Raw genomic sequence first — 24,525 nt, 5'->3', positions numbered from 1 at the left:
GAGACACCCGCCGCCCCGGCCGTGTACGTGTGGCTGGCCTGCTCGGCGCGGCTGCTCCGACGGCTGCCTGCCGGGTGGAGTGCCGGGCCGTTCCTGCGGCCGTGGACTGGAGCCCCGGCGCCCACTTGCATACATGTGCGGCCTCCCCGAGCTGGAGGATTGGGGGCCGCCTGAGCTGTGTTGAGGGGCAGCGGGGTATTCACTCGTTGGCCTGAGGACACGGGAGACGCCGTGTGAGCGTACCTGCTTTCCCCACCACCCATGCAGTGGCATCTCCGGCCTGCAACGGCCGCGGGACGTGGGCGCTGCCCCCCGCGGCAATGAACAGGATTGGCCCCATTACTCCACCGAGGAGCTATCAACGCTGCCCCCCCCGTGGCGCACCTGTGCTGGACTGTGGGACACTCAACTGCTGCACAGCCATGGCTCCCCTGCCTCATTGGCCCCAGTCCTGCGCCGAGGAACATACGGGTCTAGCCACCCTAAAGGCTATAAGGTGGGTGCTGGAAGCTGTTCTATGCCCTGCTGGGGGTCCTCCACCCACCCCGCTACTGGTATTTCGCCCAGTGTGTTGAGATACAGCCCAAGGGAGACTGCCTAAACATAAGCCTGCTCCGCTCCCCCCCAACTCTGTGCCCACGGTGCCTGTGGGCCCCCGCGGTCCACCCGCTGTGACTTACTATCCTATAACTTCCTGGAGGGGCCCTGTCTGATTGGACTCCACATATTCAAGTGCTGGGGATCTCCCACTCGGATCTGCTGGTTCCAGGGGGCTGCAGAGGGGTGAAATCATCCCACTATCTAAACGCACGTAGCTGTGAACAGTTTCACCCGTTCAGCCCTGTGGGGACACCCTGCCTAACTCACTAATGGCTCGCAGCCCTGCGGGCCCGGGCATACTCCTAACGACACAAATAACACAGGGCTCGCCTGTCCTCCCCCGGCTCTCTCCACCTGCGCCGCCTGTGGCCGCGACGGGGCCTCAGCGGGGTCCAGCACAATACGGTGCGATCCAGGCCTCCTCCACCATCTATATCGTCGTGTTGGCCCTGGCTCTTCCCCAGAAGAATGTCTAACAGATTGCGTGCCACTAGCAAAGCCGGGGCTATGGACAAGTTCGCCAGGGCGATACCCAGGGGAGACCAGGCATCGTCCGCTACAACCCAGGAGGAGGGCGACCTTCTGCCGGACCCCCCGCAGCCGGACTTGGCCACTATGATGGAATCCATGGCTAAAAGCTTTGCAGCATTTCATGAAAAGCTAGATGACATTAATGCGAATGTGGCGTCATTAAGGGCTAAGCTTGACCAGCACAGGGCTAGGATTACCGAAGTGGAGCAGAGGACTGGCACCACTGAAGACAATGTGCATGTTCTGCAAAACACAGTGTCACAGCTCGTCCGAGACATGAAACAGGTCAAATCTAAATGCGATGACCTCGAATCGAGGTCGCAGAGAAATAACATTCGCATAATTGGGGTCCCCGAAACTGCACTCAAAGGGCGCATGGAACTAGCAGTGGAAAAACTCAGATCTCCTGGATGACCCTGATCTCTCGCCATTCTTCACGGTCGAAAGAGCTCACCGCTCCTTGGCACCTCGGCCGCGGCCAGGGGACTTCCCCAGACCGATCATAGCAAAACTGCTCAGCTATAAGGACAAGGATCATATACTCCGCCTGGCCAGGGAGAAGGTGCAATTAAGGATGGATTCACAAGTAATCAGGATCTTCCCTAATTTTTCAGTAGGTGTGCAGATGGAGAGACGCAGATTCGCTGGGGTGAAGAAAATGCTACGTGATAGGAAGATTGAATACGCTATGCTTTTCCCCGCACGCCTTAAATTCACTCATCGTAACAAGCTCTATTTCTTCACGGTCCCGGACGAGGCTGTAAAGTTCATCGAGGCACAGATTCCACTGGCAGAGCCGCCTGAGGTCCCGATGGACAACAACTAGAACTGGCCGCTGTCCTCCCCTTATGAGTTAGTCTTGATGCCCGTTAATACATGCATCCTTGCTCTGTAACCTCATTTATGTTAGCCGAGCATCTGATTATGTTGTTTATTCAAGATTCGTATCAATACTGGTGGGCAGAACGGCAGCGGTGGCCCCCACTGCAGCTGCAATTCCTGTAGAATCTAAATGTTTGTGTTTTCGCCCCGGTTGGGCTTTTTTTCATGCATTGCCAAGTTGGGGATGGCATCCAATAGTTCACTTTAGGGGTGGGTATTCACACACTGCTAGTTGGGACAGGGCGGTGAGGGCGGGGGGTTGGAAAGATGGGGTAGGTTATATTCAAAACGGCGCAGGGGTTAAGACGGGTTACACACGATGGCAACGGTGCAGCATGGCAGCACTCATGGCGTTTATCAAGGGCAGTGCCTTTGCTTGGAATGTCCCGTAGGCTGCCTGCATGGCGATTAAAATGATGTCATGGAATGTACGTGGCCTGACAAATTTCACGAAATCTTGTAGGATTGCGGCCTACGCACAACGGCACGGGGTCAAGGTTCTCCTATTACAAGAGACACATGCCCTTAAACACCTATCGTCGAACATTGCACAAACTTGGGGTCTTAACAGATATTTCACCCAAGCTAGAGGGGTCCTGACTCTCATTCACAAATCTATCCATTTCACTCTCCGCTCATCGCACATTGACGCAGAAGGCAGATATGTGATCCTGCATTGCACCTTGGCTCACGAAGAATGCTTACTGGTCAACGTGTACGCGCCCAACATTGACTCCCCCGAGTTCTTTGACGGAGTGACGGCCATACTCATGAGATACATAGACGTCCCCATAATATGGGGGGAGGGACATGAACCTAACACTGGACAGTTTACTCGAAAGGACGACGACCAGTCGCAGACCCACACCACGAGCGACCAAACGTCTCCTCTTACATATGGATTCTCTCAATTTACATGATGTATGGAGAACGCTCCAACCCCATGACAGAGACTATACTTTCTATTCCACTGTGCATGACAGTTCCTCGAGAATAGATCTGTTTCTACTCTCTGGCAGACTGGTGGGGAAGGTCTCAGATGTCACGATACTTGCACGCACGCCATCTGATCACTCCCCTGTACTCCTACAGATTCAACTCGGTGACGCAGTGCCGCTAAGACCCCACTGGCGCTTCAAATCCACCGCCCTATCAGACATTGTCTTTAAAGCCGAGATCCTAGACGATATAACTACATTCTTTGAAAAGAACAATACAACTGATACACCCGTAGGGATTCGGTGGGAGGCGTTCAAGGTTTATATCAGGGGGATGTGCATCTCTAGAGAAGCTGGGGTCCTGAAAGCTATAAGGCAGGCCTTAACCAACTCGGAAACCAAACTTAAAGCACTTGAACACGACTACCTGACCACTCAGTCCCCAATAACCATAGCTGCAATCAGATCAAAGCTGGAAAAGTTTGAGTCACACGCTATGAGGGAGGTACAATACTATACACGCCCTGTTGCGGCCCGTAGATATGGGGAGGGGGACAGACCGGGTAGAACCCTGGCCAGGCTAGTGCGTGCTGAGACTGGTGGGACCCGCATTGACAACATCATAGATGACAGTGGAGTGAGGCACTGGCCAGATCAGTCCATACTAGACACTTTCACTAGCTTCTACGCCAATCTGTATGGTCCCCAACCAGAACACTCTGCCCAAGACCTAGACGACCTCCTTGAGAGCATCCCTATGATCCTTATCTCCCAAGACACCCGGGAATATTAGACGCCCCATTTACCCTGGAGGAGATAGTTCAGGTGATATCGGACCTCCCCAAAAACAAGGCGCCTGGCCCGGATGAGCTCACTTCCGAGTTCTACCAGGAGCATGTGGCTATACTAGCGCCTGTCCTACACGGGGTCTGGGCCGAATCACTTCGTTTGAATTGCCTCCCCCCCTCCCTTAGAGAAGCTTTAATAACTGTCCTCCCCAAACCTGGAAAACCCCCAGACGAGTGTGGGTCTTACAGGCCCCTATCCTTTATTAATACCGACACGAAAATCTTTGCTAAGATAATTGCTAACAGGTTTCTCCCTTTAATGTCCCACATGATCCATGAGGACCAGTGCGGTTTCATCCCGGGTCGATCCACAGCGCTGAACATCCGCCGCCTGTTTAATGTGATGTCCAGAATTGACCCAGGCGCGGACGCAGTAACACTAGATGCCCAAAAGGCTTTTGATATGGTCTCATGGCAATATTTGTGGGCCGTGCTGGAGAAAATGGGTGTGGGTCCAAAAATGACCTCTTACATAAAACTGTTATACACGGACCCACGAGCTAGAGTTCTTGTAAACTCGGTTCCCTCCTCTCCCTTTACGCTACACAGGGGCACTCGTCAGGGATGCCCATTCTCTCCCCTCCTTTTTGCGTTCGCTATAGAACCCATGGCTGATCATGTAAGGGGTCGGCACGGCAATAAAGGCATACGATTAATGGATGCACCAGAGATCATCTCTCTATATGCAGATGACGTGCTCCTGTATGTCAGAAATCCTTCCACATATTTGGACCCGATCATCCGTGATATCACCAAGATAGGTACGTTCTCAGGTTTCACAATCAACTACTCTAAGTCCGAAATTTTCCCTCTTACTGTGGCAACCCAACGACCGTCTTGTGAGTACCCTCTACGCTGGTCCCCGGGTGGGGTTAGGTATCTCGGGGTACAAATATCACTAGCCAAGGCCTCTCTATTGACAGACAACTACGAGGCAGCAGCCCATCTAGTCTTCTCCAAGTTCTCCAAATGGCGCAATCTACCTCTATCCCTAGCGGGCAGACTCTCTCTAATAAAGATGGTAGTGGTCCCCAAACTCCTGTATGTCTTTGCTAACGTGCCGATCTGGCCTGGGATTCAATACTTCAAGAAGCTCCACTCGGAGTGTGCACAATTCTCTGGCATCCAGGCTCAGTCCGCAAGAAGTGGCAACACATGACGCTGCCCTATGACAAAGGGGGTTTCACGGCCCCAGACCTTTGCCTGTACTGGAATGCTGCACAGGCCCATCGTGCCTCCCATTGGTACACGTTCCAGAATCCGCCCATACACGTAAAACTTGAGAAACTGGCGGGAGGTGGAACTAATATCATGTCCCTGCTACTGAACCGCGCATTCCAAACAGATGCTCATGCCGACCCGGTGGCCGCTACGCTTAGGGCCTGGAGGAGCATCCTAGGCTCTGACCAGGAACAGCGCCCATACTACAAGTGGCTTCCCCAGTGGCAGTTCCCTGGACTCCCCCCCACACATGATCCAAATCTCATACGCTACTGGAAAAACCTGGGATACCGTGCCCTTGCTGACCTCTTCCCCGATGGTGTTTTTATCACCCCCCAAACATGGCGCCCTGATCACTCCAATTCTCCACTCGAAATGCTGCAGTATTCTAGGCTTAGAGCTGCAGTACAGACGATGTGGCCCTCATGCCCTATTGAACACCCAGACTCTCCTGAAATACAATATATAGCAAATTCCGGAGGTGCCAAAAGCATCATTTCTAATTTGTACAAAATGCAACTGAATAACACTGCGAACAACTCTCTTAAACCACACGAGGCTTGGGCTAGGGAACTTGGAGTAGAAATCGCAGACGATCTCTGGGGCATAATGTGTACACACACACGAAGGGTCTCCCTAAGCGCCGGATTCCACTGCATACAATTTAAGCTCCTTAATAGGCTCTATTACACACCGTATAGAGTTGCGTCATTCACAGGCACCCCGACCCCTGTGTGCCCCAAATGCAAATCCTGTGAGGCAGACCATGTACACATGTTCTGGGCTTGCCCCGCCCTCAACACATTCTGGACGGCCGTGACAGAGGCACTCTCCGAAATAGTTGGTTCTCCGGTGACTATGGAGCCACTTGCCATACTATTTGGTGCTTGGGAAGGTGAGTGTAAAGAAAATGGCAAAATTTGTAAATGTAAGTATTATGGTGGCCAAAAGATGTATATTGCAATGCTGGAAGCGCCGCAATCCTCCCACTTTTACGATGTGGCTGAAAGCCCTTACCTGGACACAAATGTGCGAAGAGGAATACATTGGATCCCTACCTCCGACATCTCGCCCCAAAAATGTCTGGTCGGAATTTTGTAGCTATTTAAATGGCAGAGATGAAGTGGAACTGACCTCATCTCCCCTACCAGGACAATCCGACATGCCACGGGTGATCTAACTTCTCCTATTGGTTTTTGCTTTTTCTTTGTGCTTCTCGACGCCTCCCCGCGATATCAGTTGTTATCAGCTCGTGATGTATAACCTAACCACGGTGTGGTGCCGATTGTACGGTTATGTTGTCAGCTCATTGCCATGAATTTGAACTGGGCCTGTCTTGACCTTTATGCCAATAAATAAAAGTAAACAAAAAAAAAAAAAGAAACGCTTAAGGACTGCGTTTGTGTGAATGTTCGATTGAAGCTAAAGGGAATACTTCACCAGTGGAAAGATAATGAGCGCGAAGCCAGGGTGACACGCATGTGTGAAATAGCAAATGGAAGGAAGTTGAAAAATGAAGGGATACAAGTGAAAAGTGGGCCAGAAGCCCATGAAAAAGTGCAAGAGGCTCGATGGGGAAAGACCGTGCAAAAAGGGGGGCGAGCGACCCAGAAAGAAACAAGTGCAGAGGTGCACAGAAAAGTTAAAGAAGCATGCAAGAGGCACAGCCGAGAGAAGGAATTAAGGACAATGCAAGTGTACACGACAAAGGGAAAGGACTACATGAAAGTGGTGCAGGAAATACCTGAAGATAAAAAGTGCAAAGGAAAGCTCAAGTAAGAAGCAAGGCAAAGGATCAGAGTGGTCACGTTGAGGAAAAGCAAAGAGCCTGGCATTTTTTTCAAAAGCCTCAGATTCTACCCATGAGAGGATTGTATGCAAGAAAGACTATAAATAAGGAAAAGGCACATCCTGACCAGCTAAACCAGTGCTACGTAACTAGGGGGTGGGGTCCAAGCTTGGGGAAGGGAATCCTGTGAAGCCAAAAATGAACTGTGGTGGATTTTGTTTTGTGTTAAAAGCTGGGAGAGGCCAGAGCTTGGGGAAGGAAACCCTAAGAGGCCCAACCGAGTTGGAGACTTATTAGTTTTCTTTATAGTGTTGAAAGCATTGATGCGTGGGCAAGGGATGCCCGAGGGCTTCAAGAGGAACTGTGTTACATTTCTCTTTTGACGTTTGAAACTTGAATAAGTTAAAACTTGGGGAAGGGAACCCCAAGGAACTCAAAGAAACTGAAGGTATTTGAAATCACTGTGGAGAAGGTCTTACGAGCAGACCTGACTATTGAACCAATCTTTGGGACATTGACCGAATTGCACCTGGTGAGAAGAACATCTGAAAACAACTTAGGTTTCCCATTTTTTGTTGAACCACCATTTTCTTTTTCAAAAAGACTTCCCATCACATTTTGTTGTATAGAGTGAGGGAAAGCATAGGTTTAGACAAAGACACTTATTTTGGACTATTAAAAGACAGCCATTAGAAACAGCAGTTAAGGGAACCATCCCTTTACAGTTAAGGCTAGTCAGCCATTAGACCAACGCAGGAACCTTAGTAAATAAAGTTTTTAAAATTAATACTTTATAGTCATTGTCTCTCTTGATACCATGCCCGTCTCAATACATACAACTCATAGGAACAATATGGCAATTCAAGTTTAAAAGAAAAAGTTATGTTCAAGATTAATCTGATAGCTTTGTAGCCTTGTAGCCTGTCTCAATCCCCTTCCCCATGTACTAAAACAGAATTTTCTATCACGGTTCCAAACAAGAAAGTTCCTACTTTGTATAGCCAAGTTCTATTCATAAAGTTTTTTACTCTGCATTTGACAATTCTCTACAAAATGAAAAGAAAAGTCCCAATCTTCAAACTGATAATCAACCGCAATCACTTCTTGGAACTCGAGCAATTCCACAATTCTTCAACAATTCTTCTCGATTCACAACAATGTCTTTGTCTGGATGTTTTTTTCATAATTATTCATCGAAACACAAGTGGCCTTGCCACTTTCTTTCCTGTACCACCTTCAATCACGATTAAGTACGTCAATGTCTTCTTCCTGGTCCACTAACCTGCCAGGACTACCACTAATGTTCCCTATCCTTGTATACTCCCCTGCCAGAACAAAGACACCTAACACTACTACATTACTTTGTGGTTTGGTTTGCTTTACAACTTTCTGAAAAATGACTTTCAACATTTAAGATTCACAATTCCTTCTGTGAAGTCACAATACACATTAGCACCCTGGGCGGGGAAGCCAGTCAATCAGGTGGCTAGGAACACAGGCTTGAACTGCCGGTACAAGCCCACGTTCCAAGCTGCCTGACGGCTACCTCTACCTGGTGCCTTCTTTCCCCTCCTCTCCCCCCCCCCTACGTCCCATTTCATTTTTCACCCCTACCAACCCTACTTTACTTATTTTGTACGGAGCCCTGCCTTCCCTTTCCATGGCAGCCATCTTAGAAAAGGATTTTCATTCCTACAGCGTGACGCCACGCACTTCCCGCTGTAAGACGGAAACACTTTAGCACCCTAGGTTACCGCTAGAGCTACCCGGGGGTGCTCATAGCCTTCATCCTCGTTCCAGCACCTGGAACTGGGGGGAGGGGGGGCTTAAACATCACATTGATGCGATTAATTCCATTGATGTATTGGCCCCAGGCAATGCAGGTTATGTTCCATGGTAACTTTTACAAGGAAGGTTTCTCTCCTGCCACCATCTCAGACATTCACATCAAACAACTGCTGACAGTGTCTCCATCACTCTTGCCTTTCTTTGGCTTAGGCCATGCTCGTTAGTGGGTGGCTCATCTATTGCCCCTTCCTCACTCTGGGAACAATGGTTACTATTCTGCTGCAATAACCTTCTATTATATTGACAATGCAGGCTATATGTTTGCGAAAGTATTGCCCCCCCCACCCTTTACTTGGACAATGCAGAATTTCATGCTGCTGCAATATTGCACCCTTTTTGTTTTGACAGTAATGGTTGTAACCTTGCTTTCCCTTAAATTGAGTAATCACCCGGGTATCCTTCTTTCATTAGTTCAATATTCAAAATATTTCCCTCACCTCCCCTCTTCCCCCACCCCTATCAGTTTACCGCTGCAGGACCAAACTCCACTTCCAGAACAGAGTTGGCTCCAGTGTATTCAGTTCTCTGCTAATGCAGCTGCTGCGTGCAACTCCAACTGCTTCTACACCCACTATTTCCAATAGCCTGTGTTAGGCAAGAATTGATCTAGTAACCCTGTGGGAGACTACACATCCCTTGTCCTCTTGGTATTAGGGAACTCACCAATTGGTATAGGCCTGTACTATGTAGGAAAGAAGGTTTCCCGGTACTCAAGGTAAGTTATAATGAGTCTTTAATGTCCAGGTCTTCCATCAAACATGAGGATTGTAGGGGAAACACGAAATACAAGTATAAGGGAGAAACACTGGGACAGCCCCACACCCCATCAACACCTTTGCTCACTGACTAGCCCAACCGTCAATAGAACTGCTGAACCTCCACATTACACAAGATGACACCCTCATCATTCCACAAGCCTAGTTATGAGCCTATGCTCATAAGCATAGATTATAACACTTCCCCCCCCTCCCTTCGGAAACAAAGAACGAGGGAAAATGACCAGCATCGTACCAAAGTCATCACAAAACAAGCACTGAACTACAGAACACACCGGCCGTCCATGTCCATAATCGCAGCACCCAACATAAGGAAACCTTTCACTGGGCCAACCGGACCACTACCATAAATGCTACACAGGCCCACCCGGACCACCAACAAACACCACAACACCACCACCATCATGACCAAACTCCAGATCAAATGCCAATGTAATTCCTAGGTTACAAATTACCACCTTAAATTCAACCAGTGACTACACAACCCCTCGATGGGAACCTACAAGAAACAAAAATAAACTATGCAGTACCACCGTTCCGAGCTGCACCTCGGAACCCAGGACCACCACTCCCAGATCATGCAATTAATTAGAGAACACAACTACCTAACCACCCTATACCACCATCGCACAAACATCCTCCCACTCTGGTCTGCACCCCACAGTCTCGGAACTGCCACTACCGAGCACAACCCAGCTCAAAAGAGCACAACAAATGCCCAACACCACCGAGGGACCAGGCTAATACTAAACAACCAATCCACTCCACAGTAATCTTACAAAGATAATAACCAAAGGTCCTAACACTGCATCTGACTGAAATTCGTTTAACAACACATATTAACACGGCCCAACTAACCGGTAGAAAACAAACCTGGGGCAACCCGTACCACTGCCAGGGCACACACCATAGCATGGCATTGAAACACTTATCGCGTACTCTCTAACTTCTAACACGGCCACGTACGTCTACATGACCCCAATGAGACCACAAAAGCAGGATGATAACTGCATACTCATCACAGAACACCAAAATAAAACCGTGGATCCACCCGGCATCCACAAAACCCAAAAATGGAAAACAGACCCACCCCGGCATCCATAACTTCATACTAACAACCCACAATACAACAACGTGGACATCCAAATAAAAATGGAATTATGGACTCACCCAGCACCCATAACCCCAAAAGTGGAATATGGACGCAACCCGGCATCCATAATTTCATATCAACTATCCCACAACAATGTGGACTCTCCGGGATGTCAAAGTTAACCCCTATCAAGGCAACTTGAAATTCAAATCCGCCGCTCCACACACCTAATAAAACCAGAGTATGCACATACTCATTACATGCCTGAACAGCATATCGCGTGAACCCAACCGGCCATCCACAATTCTTATGGATGATGCATAAATTCAGATAGGTAAGAACCAATGGAAAAATAAAGCGACATAGATCCACCCGGACATCTACGCCTTACATCGCCAAATACCGAACCCAAACATTGGCATAAAAACTTCATCACCACATTAGCACTACATTCACTCACTCACCTCACAGAAACATGACAAACATAAAAATATTATGCATCTCATACAATTATGACATTTCTTAGCAATTTGCAATACAGTTGCTTTCCATTACATTCAATGAACGTTGTCCCGTAGACCAGCACCCTCAAATCCAAAAAATATTACAGTACCTTGGAAGCACCACCCGCAAGTCCAAAATCCAATGTCAACTTCCCATACAAGAGAACATTTCCAACCCCTCTGCACTAAGGAAATATACCCTCTTCCCATGGAAGGACCCTGTAAAGGTGACAAATCCTACAAAACAAACCTAACCAGGACCTTAAAATGGACTACGAGGCCACAACGTAACACCACTGGAACAGACAACGGCCTCCACGACATCGACCCCATACGCTACTCAGAGATTGTATTCTACACCCCACAGTGGGCCATCACATCAACACCACCACCACACTGGCCCAAGACACTAACCTGCCATGAACGTTGTTCAATCATGATCCACTTCATACGGTTCCTTGAAGTGCCTCAACGCCAAATCCAGGAAGTGAACATGACACACTCTACTTCCAGCGCCGGCACAGGGACTCTCTTCGTGCGATTGGCTGTCCTCTGCTGGGCTTCCATCACCAGGACTAGGACGGCGCGAAGGATCCCTCGGGACGGGGTGCACTATCCTCTGCTGGCAGACCCCACCAGGACTAGGATCTTCCATAACCCCTGACCGTACTACCGAAAAAGAAACACCCGCGGCATCTCCCCCATAGTCATACCTCAGCACCACGTGATCATCCAACGTAAAATCCAGAAGGGAAATACGAAACTTTGCGTTAACTTCAACGCTGGCGTGGGCAAGACAAGCCCCACAGGCACACCAACGGCCTCGCAGGTGATTGGCCCGCATCGATAATGGAGAGGACGACATCATTATTGCCATCGACACCACCGTGTCCACACCGCTCGCCGAGGTTACAGAGTCCTCTTCCACAGACATCCCGGAACGGCTCACGCTTGCAATATTGGACACGGAACTCAGTCCAGGGGAGGGGCCAGGCACCCACAACTGCCGCCCCCCCGGACAGACGCGCAGACCCGTTCCTCCTCTCCATGCCCAGAACAGGCCGTAAACCGGCTGCTCACCGCTCGCCTGCAATCAGCCGCTGGGAAAACTTCGGGAACCCCGCTGGCAACACGCTCCAAGCTCCAAAGCGCTCCTACACGGCTACGAACAGGACCTCTACTGCCTCCAAGTCTCCTCCTAAAGTGACGCAGGCACACGGGGGGGGGGGTCTCCACAGACCACACGGCACAACGGCTGGGCGAAAGGACGCACATTAATCACGGACCATCCGCTGAAAGCAGGCCGATTGTCCACACAGGAACCACCACCATGGCAAACCTCCCGGCAGTGCTCCCGGCAAGCAGTCCAAACAGCTGCAACAACGAGCCAATGAACACAAAGCCACCACTAGGGGTTAAGCCTCGGACCTCCGGACAAACTGAACAGCTGTGAAGCGGGTACTCACTCCTCTGCCCAACACTAGGCAGCGCTCCCTGCACAACGCCTGCACAACGGACAGGGCAGACCTCCGTAATTTAATCCGCTCGGGGTGCGGGGCTTCCTTCGGGGGCAGTGTTCTCCGGTGGTACAGGTCTGCAGCCCCCCAGCAGCTACAGTCTCCCCTCACAATCCCATCCTCGTCGCTAGTGTAGGAAAGAAGGTTTCCCGCTGTTTCCCAAGGGAGGGGGAAGGGTTATAATCTATGCTTATGAGCATAGGCTCATAACTAGGCTTGTGGAATGAGGATGGCATCATGTGCAATGTGGAGGTTCAGCAGTTCTACTATTGACGGTTGGGCTGGTCAGTGAGCAAAGGTGTTGATGGGTGTGGGGCTGTCCCAGTGTTTCTCCCTTATACTTGTATTTCGTGTTTCCCCTACAATCCTCATGTTTGACGGAAGAGCTGGACCTGGACATTAAAGACTCATAACTTACCTTGAGTACCGGGAAACCTTCTTTTCTACACACTACACACGTTGGTAGTCTGACTAAGCAGCCAGGCTTATCTCAAAAGGGGTAAAAGTGTGCGGTGGAGTTGTAGCAATGATATCCACAAATACAAGTAGCCAAGTAACACTTGCACTCAAGGTTTTAGTTAAAATAATTATATTACGGTCGTTTTTTAAATAAGCATTCTTTAGAAAGGGCAATATGTATCTCAATTCAATACACTTTAGAGATGCTTCTTACACATTTCCTACACCCCGAGGTGACTTCGCTAACTAGGACAGTAATGGTATTTATATATAACTAATACACTTGGTAGATTCTGGGGTTTGTAGAATGGAAAGGTTAAGGGAAGGAAAAAGGTTAAACAGCTTCTCGGAGTATGAGAGCACTTTAAATCTTACTATGAAGTCTAGATAAAAACCTTTCCCAGCAATATTAGTTTAAAACCAATACATCTCCTATGAGGGACAGTAAGTATCAAAGTCAAATGCACTAGAAGAGTCTGCAGGGAGCCAGGACAGCCAAAGTCAATTGGAGCAAAGACTGTGAAGCTGAAGCACTTTTGATAGTAAAACGTCTTTCACAAAGTAAGAGTTTGTTGAAGAAAAATCACTGTAGAGTAATAAGCTGTTACACTTGTGAAGGGTAGAGCTCAAACCAACTCTAGCAAAGCAGCTACTGCAAATCTCAACTGAGAAGAGCAAGCTACAGACACTGAGGTAAGAATCCCAAGTCAGAACAGTACCTTTGGTTAGAAGAAGAGTTGGCCAGCTGGCTTTTGTCTGGTTGCAGCGATGCAGATCCTGGGCCTCAGTCGTGGGGACAAGAGGGAGGACGTCTGGGGACTCCTGCAGCAGCAATTGCGAGGTCGGCAGCTATGGGCTCTTTTTGGATCAGCAGCACGTCGCAGTTTCAGCACTCGGTAAACAGCACCACCGCATATCTTGGATACCGGTTGGGCTTCCTTCACTCCTTGAGTCCTGCACTCTGGTGAAGGGACTCAAGCCCTTGCCGTCCTGTTTCTGAAGGGTCCAGGGGAGACTCCTGGAGCTTCTGGCCGGATCAGAGACGTTGCACTAGACTACGGATTTCTCGACCCCTGGCACTCAGTTCCTGCAGTAGCAAACAAGTACAGCCAGTCGGGGAAGGTCTTCCATTGGAGTTTGTCTCAGGGTTAGTTGGTACCACTAACCCAAGGGTAGAAGTCGTCCCTTATGGAGCCTATCTTGTCGATCAGAAAAAGGAGTTTCAGCGCAGCAGCAGGGCTTCACCGGGCAGTTCAGCATTCCAGGAGGAAGCAGCAAGCTTTGTTCGCGATTTCTTCGTCGGGTTGGTCTTGCCAGTGGTCAACTGAATTCAGTCCGAAATACCTCACCTTTTAAGCAGGTTTCTCCCATTCATGCACAGCCTCGCTGTCACTCAAACAGGAGGGTGGCTGTCCTGCAAGGACAGCGAGCCAGCCAAGCAGGACTGGGAGCATTGAGGTATTCCTAAAGACAAAGGACAGGGGAGTTTCAGGATCCTCCCTCACTTCCTGCCCTTCCTGACACACTGGAGCCAGAGGCGGTTTTCAGTACTGAAGCCCGCCAAAGGCAAAACAAAGGGCTCGGCGCACAGATCAAAACCAAAGAAAGACCACACAAACAGAAAATTGCGAAAAAAGACGGCGACCGGGGACATTTTGACAAAATGGTCACCCATGGGTGCTATACAGCAGCTGAGGATTCAGCTGCGGTAGAAAGACCAGCCATTTAAAGTAGTGAGGGGAACATACATTTTTTTACATGAGTAGGTAGGAAAGGGGCTACTAAGTAAACCCCCCCCCCAGCACTCCACATAAGATGGGGGTATGCTGGACCAAGTATCAAGGGAACCCGCGATAGGAGGAAATGTCTCACTGCAGCAAATGAATCCTCTAACGTCGCTGTGCATCAGTGGCCATCCTCCGAAACTGCTTGCCTGTGTCCAATCCTGTCCTGAGAGGGGCCCTGCATGACGTTCTTTTGCATTATCCAAGCTGAATACCTTGCACCAGCATTAGTCGGCAACCAGTGAAGTGCTTGAACCTGCAACCCAACCACCTGGGCATCAAAAGCTGAAGCTAACGGTGGGGAAAAGAGACCTAGGACCCTCTTCAGAAGACCTGCCAAGTCCTAAGAACAAACAGAGTCCGGTGGGGAGGGGTGGGGGAGCGAGTTGTAGCAATACTTACCTGAATCCCTAACGCCCTCTTAAATGTTTTTGTAACTTTTCTAAACTTTATAATAGTTGATCTTTTCCATTGCTTGTTCGCTCAAGCACTCTGAACGTTGGGGACACTTGTTAGTTAGAACAACTTGTCCTTTACCACTTGGAACTGTTCATTGGACCCCAGACACCCTACCTCATTTTTCCCAGCATCACAAAACTATATGGAACTTTGGTGAACCTTTCGGCTCAAGGTCCCATACATTTTAGGGATAGACTTCTGAAACTAGCACTGCATCTCTGTGGACCTGTAGTGCTTATACTAATACTCACCTTCCTTTACAGGGGTTATACATGTATTTTGCCCTACTCCAGTGATTGTATACATGTGCCTATTAGTTTTATATAATATTACATGCGAGTAATCCTTTTTCTCAGTTATATGGACATAAATATCCATTTATAACTGGCTGTCCAAAGTATAATCCCTGATTTTGCATTGTGTATACTCATTGGGGATCCCTTACAAGCTCACCACCTATTGAGACTTAGCCTATACCCCTCGCCTTGCTACCTTGAACTTGTTTGGCTACAGCTCCCAGATTTGTCCATGTCACTATACAAGGTTGGTCTTCTATACATCTGCATACACCTCTCAAACTCTAACCAAACACAACCACAAGCCTAAAACGCAGCAATCAGCACAACTTCACTACACTGCAACAACAAAACAAACTGCACATAGACTTGCACAACAGCACACAATGACTACCGACCATAAAACACCCCAAGCCCAGCCGACGGACCCACCGGGCTGAGGCTGCCAACAGCACATCACTGCTCTCTTGCACTTTTCCAGCATATTCCCACTAACTCACCCCCCCTCCCTCTTTCAGAGCCGCCAGGGGACCACTCCGGTGGTGATAGTGCGAGGTACAAATATCCTTTAACATTAACATCTGTCCACTAGGCCACAGTATAGAAAAATCAGTATTAACAGTCACCTGCTAAAACAAAAATATACTACCACCTCAATGCACAGAGCATAGACCTAATCCATGCGAGACAAATGGAGCTCTCACAGTGGGATCCAATGTTCTCGATTTGACAGAGGTTAAGTGCAGCATTGCCCACCAGCCCAGGAGCTATGTGGGGTATAGTATGTTAATAATGTGGTATTTATATAGCACCTTTATCCAAAGTATGCAGTGTCTGAACAGTCCTGCAAACATTTATTCAGAAGCCAAAGAGGAAAGGAGAAGCAGGGTGATGGGGCGGAGGAGACAGCGAATATTAGAGGAGGGGTGCTCTTTAACGGTCCCGAGTAACCCTAGGTGGCAGGATGGTGAGTCTATAAGAAACAAACAGCAGTAATGCAGCAAGAAGGTAGGGCGTCTACTGCCATTAGCAAATGAGTGTTTACAATGCATGCAAAAGTTCAACAGAGCACAATGCAGAGCACAACATTCACCTTCTTATCTGCCTCACTGTCGGAGTCACTGCCGGATGAGCTTGAAGTAACAAGTTCCTTTGATTTAGGCATTCTGAAAGAGAAGAAAATTCGAATAATACATTATAACACTGCTGGCATCATTCAAGTAAGACAAAACCCCATCATAACAGTTAAACTGCTCCTTATATGGAGAGCAAAGTGATGTGCCATTTTATATACAATTTTAGAAGATGCAGATGCCTCAAACCATGAAAACTCCTTGTAGATAGAGGCCCAAATGGTCTGCCTGTAAGAATGTACATTTCAGAACCTCAACAATTCTAAGAAACTAATACTTCCAAACAAACAAAACAGTTGTTTGACGACGTTTTAGTCCAATTATACATAGAACATGAAGGTTGAAATGTACATCTATTAGACTGGATTTCTACACTGTGGCTTGGTGGACAGATGTGTAGGAGGCCAACCTAATTAGTGAACAGGGAAAACTCTTGGAGCTGTAGCCAAATCGCCAAACCAATCAAGGTAGCATGAAAAGTGGTAAAGGCCAAGTCTCAAGAGGGGTGAGCCTGGTAGAGGGTCCACAATGAGTCCACAGGTAAGTAATGAAGGATTGCACTTAGATAGTTCTAAAAATGCTATTTATTTATGGCCAAAGAACACTATGGAAAATGGCCATCAAGCAATACTATCAAACAACACTAATAAAATACACAAATGCAACCACTTTAGCCAGTGCAATAAAATCATAATACAACCCCCTCATCCCACAATACTAAAAGGAAAGGTAGTGATTAGAAATTGTAATGGCAGTCCACAAGAACAACCATAACTTAAAATAACAAACCCCCAAGTTGACTCGGGACTTGTGCCCTAAAGGTTCGCAAAGTTTCCAGATGTTTTGGGATGTGAGACAAAGTTAGTAGAACGATCTTGTGGATACGCAAATGGTTCTAAAAGCCCCAATTCTAGTGAATAAGTCTGTTCCCAGCTTTCAGAGGGCTTTCGGCAACAGGTTTTGTCACGGCCAAACAAGGATAAAAGTTTCATAAGTTCTACAAACTTTTAAAAGGTTAGAGATAGGGGGGTAGTTAAGTTTTGCTACAACATACCACCCATAATCCGGGTTTTCGACAGAATTGTCAGATTGACTGGAAGGTCTCCCGAGACAAGTTTTCCCACCTTTGGTGCCGGTCACAGGGCCCCCGGAGCCGCGGGTGCAAGAAGAGTTCCGGTCGGGTACAGGAGCTTGGCGCAACCTCTTCTTGACAAACAAGGCAGTAGGCACCGGTGCAGCACTCTTCAGGACAGCTGACTGGATGTGGTATAGCAGATTACAGGGACGGTCACCAAAGCACGCTGACGTAAGGGGACACAGCCTTCGCGGTCAGAGTCAGCCTCCTATGCCAGGTTCTGTCAATGCTTGCTGGAAGGCCCAAAGTTCGCATGAGTGACTCTTGTAGAACAAACAAAGGATCTCTGAGCCAAAACGCGGAATCACAAGGCCTCCACCAAAGTAGCCCAAACTGGAGTTAGTCAATCCACAGCATGGTTACAGACTCCAGAGGGCAGGGTACCGAGCAGACGCTAGGTAGGGTTGTTACACCACTCCAAGGGTTCAAGTTCTACCAAAGGACTTGAAAAGATCACCAGCCAGAAAGGTCTCCAACGGGACTGTAGCAAAGGTTGGTCACCAGGACGGGCCCACGCGTCTTCCAATGTCTTCTCAGCTGTGCAGGATACTTGGCTCCCTGCAGGATCTCAAGGGACTGGCTACAGAACTCCACTTATCCACAAACTCCGGTGAGCATGAAACTCAGCCCACCCAATGTAAGATCTGCCACACACACACCAGAGCAGTGGTCAAATCAGGACCACTGATGGTGAAAAGGATGCATACTCTTTAGACCTACAGAAACCAGAGTGGGGATTGGGACCAGACAGTCCCAACACTTCCTGGGAGTATATACAAAAGGCCCTGCAGTAGACCACGAAAAGCATGGCTTTCCCGGGCAGTGTATGATCATGAAAGGAGTTTCCTGACCTGGCAAGACAAGAAGAAGTTAACTGGACAAGATGGCCAAGGAACCAACGAAAAATCTTACAAAATGTACACAGGTTTGTCCTTAGGCACATCTAAAGTAACCAAAAGAAACCTTTGAGTGTAATCTAGGGTCATTCATAATAAACCTCATTGCACTGCATTGTTAATTGCATTGCGCAATGATAAAACGTTACCCAGAAGGTAAACACGTAAAAATAAAAGGGAAACAATTTCCCAGTACTGGCAGTCTGAAGGACTGGGTCACTTTGCCCATAAAGAGCAAAAGTGGAGTGAAGCTGAAGGTTTCACTTCTCTGGAAAAATTCAGGATAGAGCATAAAAACAAAATGTTTGGGGGGTCCATAGAAATGGAGGGAAAGTTGCCAAAAAAGAGAACACGTTCCTAACACTATCCAGCCCCCTCGAGCCTTCTCTAAACACACCCTATTTGGTCTATCCACCAACAACCAATCCAAGCTCCTGTCTCATATGCTTAAGAGATCTATAAATAACCCTGCAAAACTGTTCCATTTTGGGCAGAGTACATGTCAATCAGAGGAATCCAGCCGCCAGATTTACTAGTTCTGATAGCAATGAAATGTGTATGTAATCTCACGTAGGACTATAGTACACAAAAGGTGTAGCAGATTAAAAAAAAAGTATGCTAAACGTCCAAAAAATGCAAATTAATGTCATCAGTGGTACAAATGTTCCTGTTATGTGACTAAAAAAGAAGAAAACTCAGCAGGTAGCACGTATACAAAACAAGACTGCCACTAAAAAAGGCTAGGAAGCAAATACCTTTCTGCAGTACACAGATTATTGGAACTAAAATTCCATGGGGCCATCCCTCTAGCTGAACACTCAAGTGAGCGTTCTTTAACGGTAACTGCCAGCATAGGATTCATTCAAAAAGTAACAAGCTGGACGTTTACTTTTAACCAAGACAAGAGACAGTCTTCTGAACTTTTGCAGACATGTCTTATCAATAGTCTATTTGATCTTGTAAAGATGTAGAGATCAACAGCCTTCTAGTTTCCATAATCCATTTATTTGATTAATCCCTGGAGAATCATACACATTTCAACACTACCGAAATTCTAGCGTGTTTAATTTCCCTGTTGTCTCTGTGGCAACAAGAAACTATTGACGTTTTACTTCCTTCACGGTTACGTTTCTCTTTGCATTTAAATGAAACTGACTAAAACAATTCGTCCATTATCTTCTAGACAAAGCCCGTGAAGTTCCTGGTCAGTTGCATATAGGTGTAGCTGGAGCGTTCAAATAACCAAGTTTTGATCGCATTCTTTTAAACCCATTCCAAACGCCTTTAGGCCAGATCTGAAAACCATGCTAAAATTAAGAGCGGCCAAGACCGAATTTATTTTTCGGGCGCTTACCCGAAGACTAGGGTCTTGGTCTCATGTATAACTATTTTACTTACTGCACAACGGCTTGCAAAGGAATTGAGCACCATTTGCAAAGCCACAGCCCTTGCTATGGGTACATATTGCAACCTATGACCTATTCTAAAACAATTTTAGGGAGTATGTAATCTATTGTAAAAGTGGCATGCGACTATCACGGGTAAAGACTTTAATGGTGTGGACCACGTGATTAGCTATGCTTGAACTGTGCTCTCTGTTCCCAACCAGTCTGGTCCTGTAGAACCACGGATCCTTCTCAACCCACACGTGATATACCCAGCGCTAGGTCAGAGCCCTGTGCCTTCAGGTCATTGTTCTCTGTGCTTATGTAGGCCTCCCCAAAGGGCAACAAGCTGGAAGATCTGGCAAGCTTCAACATGGAAGCCATGTACACTGAGGCAATCTTGGATGTAGTGGGCACCAACATGATGCATGAGGGGAGCAAGGGGGGGGGGGGGGGGGGGGGGGGCAGTGGCGTGCTGCTCCTGTCCCCACAGTACAGTTACGTGCAACATTGATATGTGCAGAGACCACAGGAGGTGCTACGGCTTCTACACATGGATCATTTCACTAGATGGTCAATCCCCTACACAACATTTTCACCAGGTGCCTCTTCAATATTCTGGACTCACGCAGCATAGCATAACAGACAGACTACGCCGACGACCCCCAAATCCTTATCCCACTTACAGGCAACTATGCAGATGACTCAGACACCCTCAACAACATCAACTCCACAATACAGGCCCTGGACAGCAGGCAATCACCTATGCTTAAACAGCGAAAAGTGAAATTAATATCGGCCCATTGATCGTCCTAAATAATCCCCCCTAACAATACACTGCCTTCCAGATTGATAATTGCGCGATTCCCGTCTAAGCTACGGTATTAGGGTTTACCTCGATGTCTCACTCACCATGTCCAGACAAGTGAACGCCATTGCCTCTTGAGCAGCCTACACCACCAAGGTCCTAAACGGGGCTAGACCCTTCCTCTCTAAAAATAGTTGCCTAACTGTTCCCCGTGCAATCAGTGGATCTAGATGGATTACAGCATTTGCACTAGTGGTAGGCGCCTCCACTGGTAACATCCCCAAACTATAAATCACCCAGAATAACGCCCTCAAAGCAGCCCTTTACATCACAAAAAGAGATCACATTTCTAAAGCAAGACGAGGCGCACAATCTGCTCCCCATCCAGGAGCGCATCACCTTCAAAACCCTGTCGACCGCCCATAAATGGCTCTCCAACACAGCACCCCGTACCTCTTAAACAGTTGCCAAAGCCCACTTGTCAAGACCCACCAGGACTCCCTACATGGACCGCCTAATATTACCTAAGGTAAAGCGATCCAAAGACAGAGCTTCAAGTTTCCCATACCTAGCTGCCAAATCATGGAACTCCCCTCGCCCCTCTCTCAGGGCAGAAAAATCCTACTGGGTGTTCCGGAAAGCACTCAAAACTCAGCTCTTCTCCTATCCCTATATCTCTGATACCACTGTGTTAGCATGTACCTATGCTACCCTATTTTAATGGTTGACAAAACCATTGCGAGAACACGTACCTGTAACAGCACCTCAATGCCTCTGGGTTGTATGCACGCTATAACAAATGAAAAATAAAATACTGGAACAGCAGAAGAGCCCCATGTGTGAAACCAGCTATTGTCCCAATACTGCATCGAGTGTATGAGACATGATATGCACTCAGACAACTGGATCGAATGTACCCTCGCATCGAAAGGAAAAAATGTCTGCACACGCCATTGGACATCGAAGAAATGTAAGTGAAATTGGACAATGGTAAAGTGGTGTCACGAAGAGAAGATCGAATGACACTGAAAGGCTATGCAAATACTCAACGAATGAAGATGTAACTGAAGAAACAAAACAGCCATGTAACCAAATATGAAGAAATCACCTGCACCAAGAACATTAGTGAGTAGAGACAAAGTGAATGACGCAAGGTAGATGAGACATAGAAGCTTGCTGCAAAGGAAAATACGAGACTAAAGCGGCCATAAGAAAAAGATTGACGCCAGACTCATGTTGAAACCAATCAAGCTACCTCAGACAAACCAGGGCTGCAGAGTCAGGAGACGTTGGAAAAACTGCTTCATGTGAGGAATAAAGGCATCTATTGGCCTGGATCAAGGATGCCACATCAAGGAAAAATTGCAAGGCACAAAATGAGTCAAGAGGACAAGCCATGTATTGTCAGACATATTTCTCTCAGATTAAGCAAATAGGAAAACACATACAAGTGCCATGTACTGGACACTCAAGGATGCAGAAAACTTATGTGAGGTAGAGCAAACAAGGCTCTACAGGCCAAGAGGAGTAATGGCTAATGGCTCTAAAGAAAGGGTTGAAATGGACAAAATCGTGGTCTCCTCGCACGTGATTCAAAAGTTGAAAACAAGGGCTATTCATTAAGCTCCAGACAAATATAATGGTGTACCTGCACTCCCCTTTAAAGTCCCAGAACAGGGAACAGCCTGCAAAGGTCAACTATAAAGAAACCTTGGCTTGTGGCCTAACTGATGAAAGATGGACTAATTGGGCAAGTGGGTAATAGTCTGACGTTCTCTGCACCAGTTTCGTTTAGCTTGCATGCTGCTAACCACCCGAAGGTCCAAGATTGGTAGAGAATGCCAACCAATCAGAGTGCGTATGTAGCAACACGCTATACAATGTTGCACAGGTCAACCCGCTACTGCTATTGTTCTATAATCTGTATTATATGGATTAAGAGGTGGTTCAAGGCTTGCCTACTAGATATGGGACATCCAGTACTAATACTAATAGTAATGATATATAGGTGTATATGTTTCCTTAACCAATCACTCCCTTCAATAGGTTTTATAGTTTGCCACGTAGGATGATGTCATAGATGACGCATGTTGAGGTATGAAGCATTTGTGTAATCGAAATTTAAGTGAGTGTGTGGACTACATTTCGTTTGCCAGATTGCCCTACTTTATTCGAGCTGATAATAAAGTAGTACTTTGCCATATTCTCTGAATCGGCCTGGTTATTTGGGTCGGAGATCATTATTGGTAATTCCATCGAGCACATGAGACGCTCCAAAGTGCTAGTGCACAAGACACACGTACACTTCTATTAGAAATTAGATGGACCTTTCAGGTCAAGAATTCTAAGACTGACTCCTAGGAGGCATCACAACATAATTACCAGTTGTCGAAACGAGAATCGGGAATGTGGAAGATATGGTACACAAACTGGAGACGAAGCTTGCTACCGGAATAAAAGGTGTTAAAACAGATTAGTGGGAAAATAAAGACCTGGGACCACCAATAGAGACAGATAATATCTGAATTATTGTTCTGCCGAAATCATCCGCACTGGGAGCACTGGAGAAATTTTTGGAAAACACAAGTCGCTGATCGCCATGAGGCCACGCCAGGCTCCAGGGCTACCTTCACGCCCAGTGATAGCTAGGATCTGGTATTATAGGGATACTTAACTTCATTCAGGCAGCCAGAGATAGGAGATTTGTTTATCAAAATTATTATATTCCCTGGCTTCAGCCCGGCTATCCATGCTGCTAGGAAAACATTAATGAAGTCAAAAGACAACTGCGGGAAAAGAACATAAAATATCAGTTGGTGTTCCCAGCTCGCTTGAAGATTATAGATCAGGATAGCGGAGGAGGCAGTTAGTTCTATTCACTCAGAACTGACTGGTCCGATGAGAAGAGTCTGCAGAGATGACTCAACCAGTGCAACTCACCTGGCAACATATAGGTTACCACACTGAGAAAGTGTACCTCCATGCCATGCTCAACTAGTTTGACTCTTATCGCCCCCCAAATACCATGGTGCGCATAGGCAGCGTTTTTGGTTTCAGGGAAGGGTGGAGGTAAATGTGGATGCTGGTGGTTGGGGTTGGACCAGTGATGGCGGGAGACAGGTTGGTAGAAAGGGTAGAGGGGAATGAGGCATATTTTGCTTAAAATGCTTTTTACTGTTGTACATTTAAAAAAAGAAATAATCCAAAAGGTATGAGAGGACAAGTATTTTCTTGGAAAACCTGGAGTAAGTGTAAAGTGTGATCATCGTAGATAATTGAATAGGTCTGTATAATGGCATGCATAACCAGAATCATACACAACCCTAGCTGCTGTCACATGGAACATATAGGGTATTGAATATTTATTTAGAAAACATGTTTTATAACAAACCTTTGTTACACATGCAATTTGAAAATTTCTCAACAGGCTATCATTCAGAGATACGCGACTCCGAAGTTCCTTGAATTTGAACTTTATACTTGTTTACCAAATTGAATAATGTCATGAAGACCAGAAAGGCTTTGGCTTATGTGGAAAAACACAGGACACATTTTATGCTGCAACACATCTGACTGAGCAGGGTCATGATGAGTATGGGTGCACCTGGAGAAGAGGCAAGACAT

General features: G+C 47.2%; 1 protein-coding gene across 3 annotated transcripts in view; it reads right to left on the bottom strand.

Annotated features, from left to right (window-relative positions):
* The window catches only part of SUB1 (SUB1 regulator of transcription), a 275,156-nt gene that overhangs the window by 158,485 nt on the left and 92,146 nt on the right, over window positions 1-24,525 (bottom strand). For all 3 annotated transcript variants that reach the window (XM_069627084.1, XM_069627085.1, XM_069627086.1), the window contains exon 2: window positions 16,638-16,710. In XM_069627084.1, coding sequence (XP_069483185.1) covers window positions 16,638-16,709 — 72 coding nt within the window. In that variant the 5' untranslated portion in view covers window position 16,710. The remainder of the gene's footprint in view (window positions 1-16,637; window positions 16,711-24,525) is intronic.

Source organism: Ambystoma mexicanum, chromosome 6p (assembly GCF_040938575.1).
Source record: "Ambystoma mexicanum isolate Mex_15411 chromosome 6p, UKY_AmexF1_1, whole genome shotgun sequence".
NCBI classification, from domain to species: Eukaryota; Metazoa; Chordata; class Amphibia; order Caudata; family Ambystomatidae; genus Ambystoma; species Ambystoma mexicanum.
This window is presented reverse-complemented; position numbering and strand designations above follow the sequence as displayed.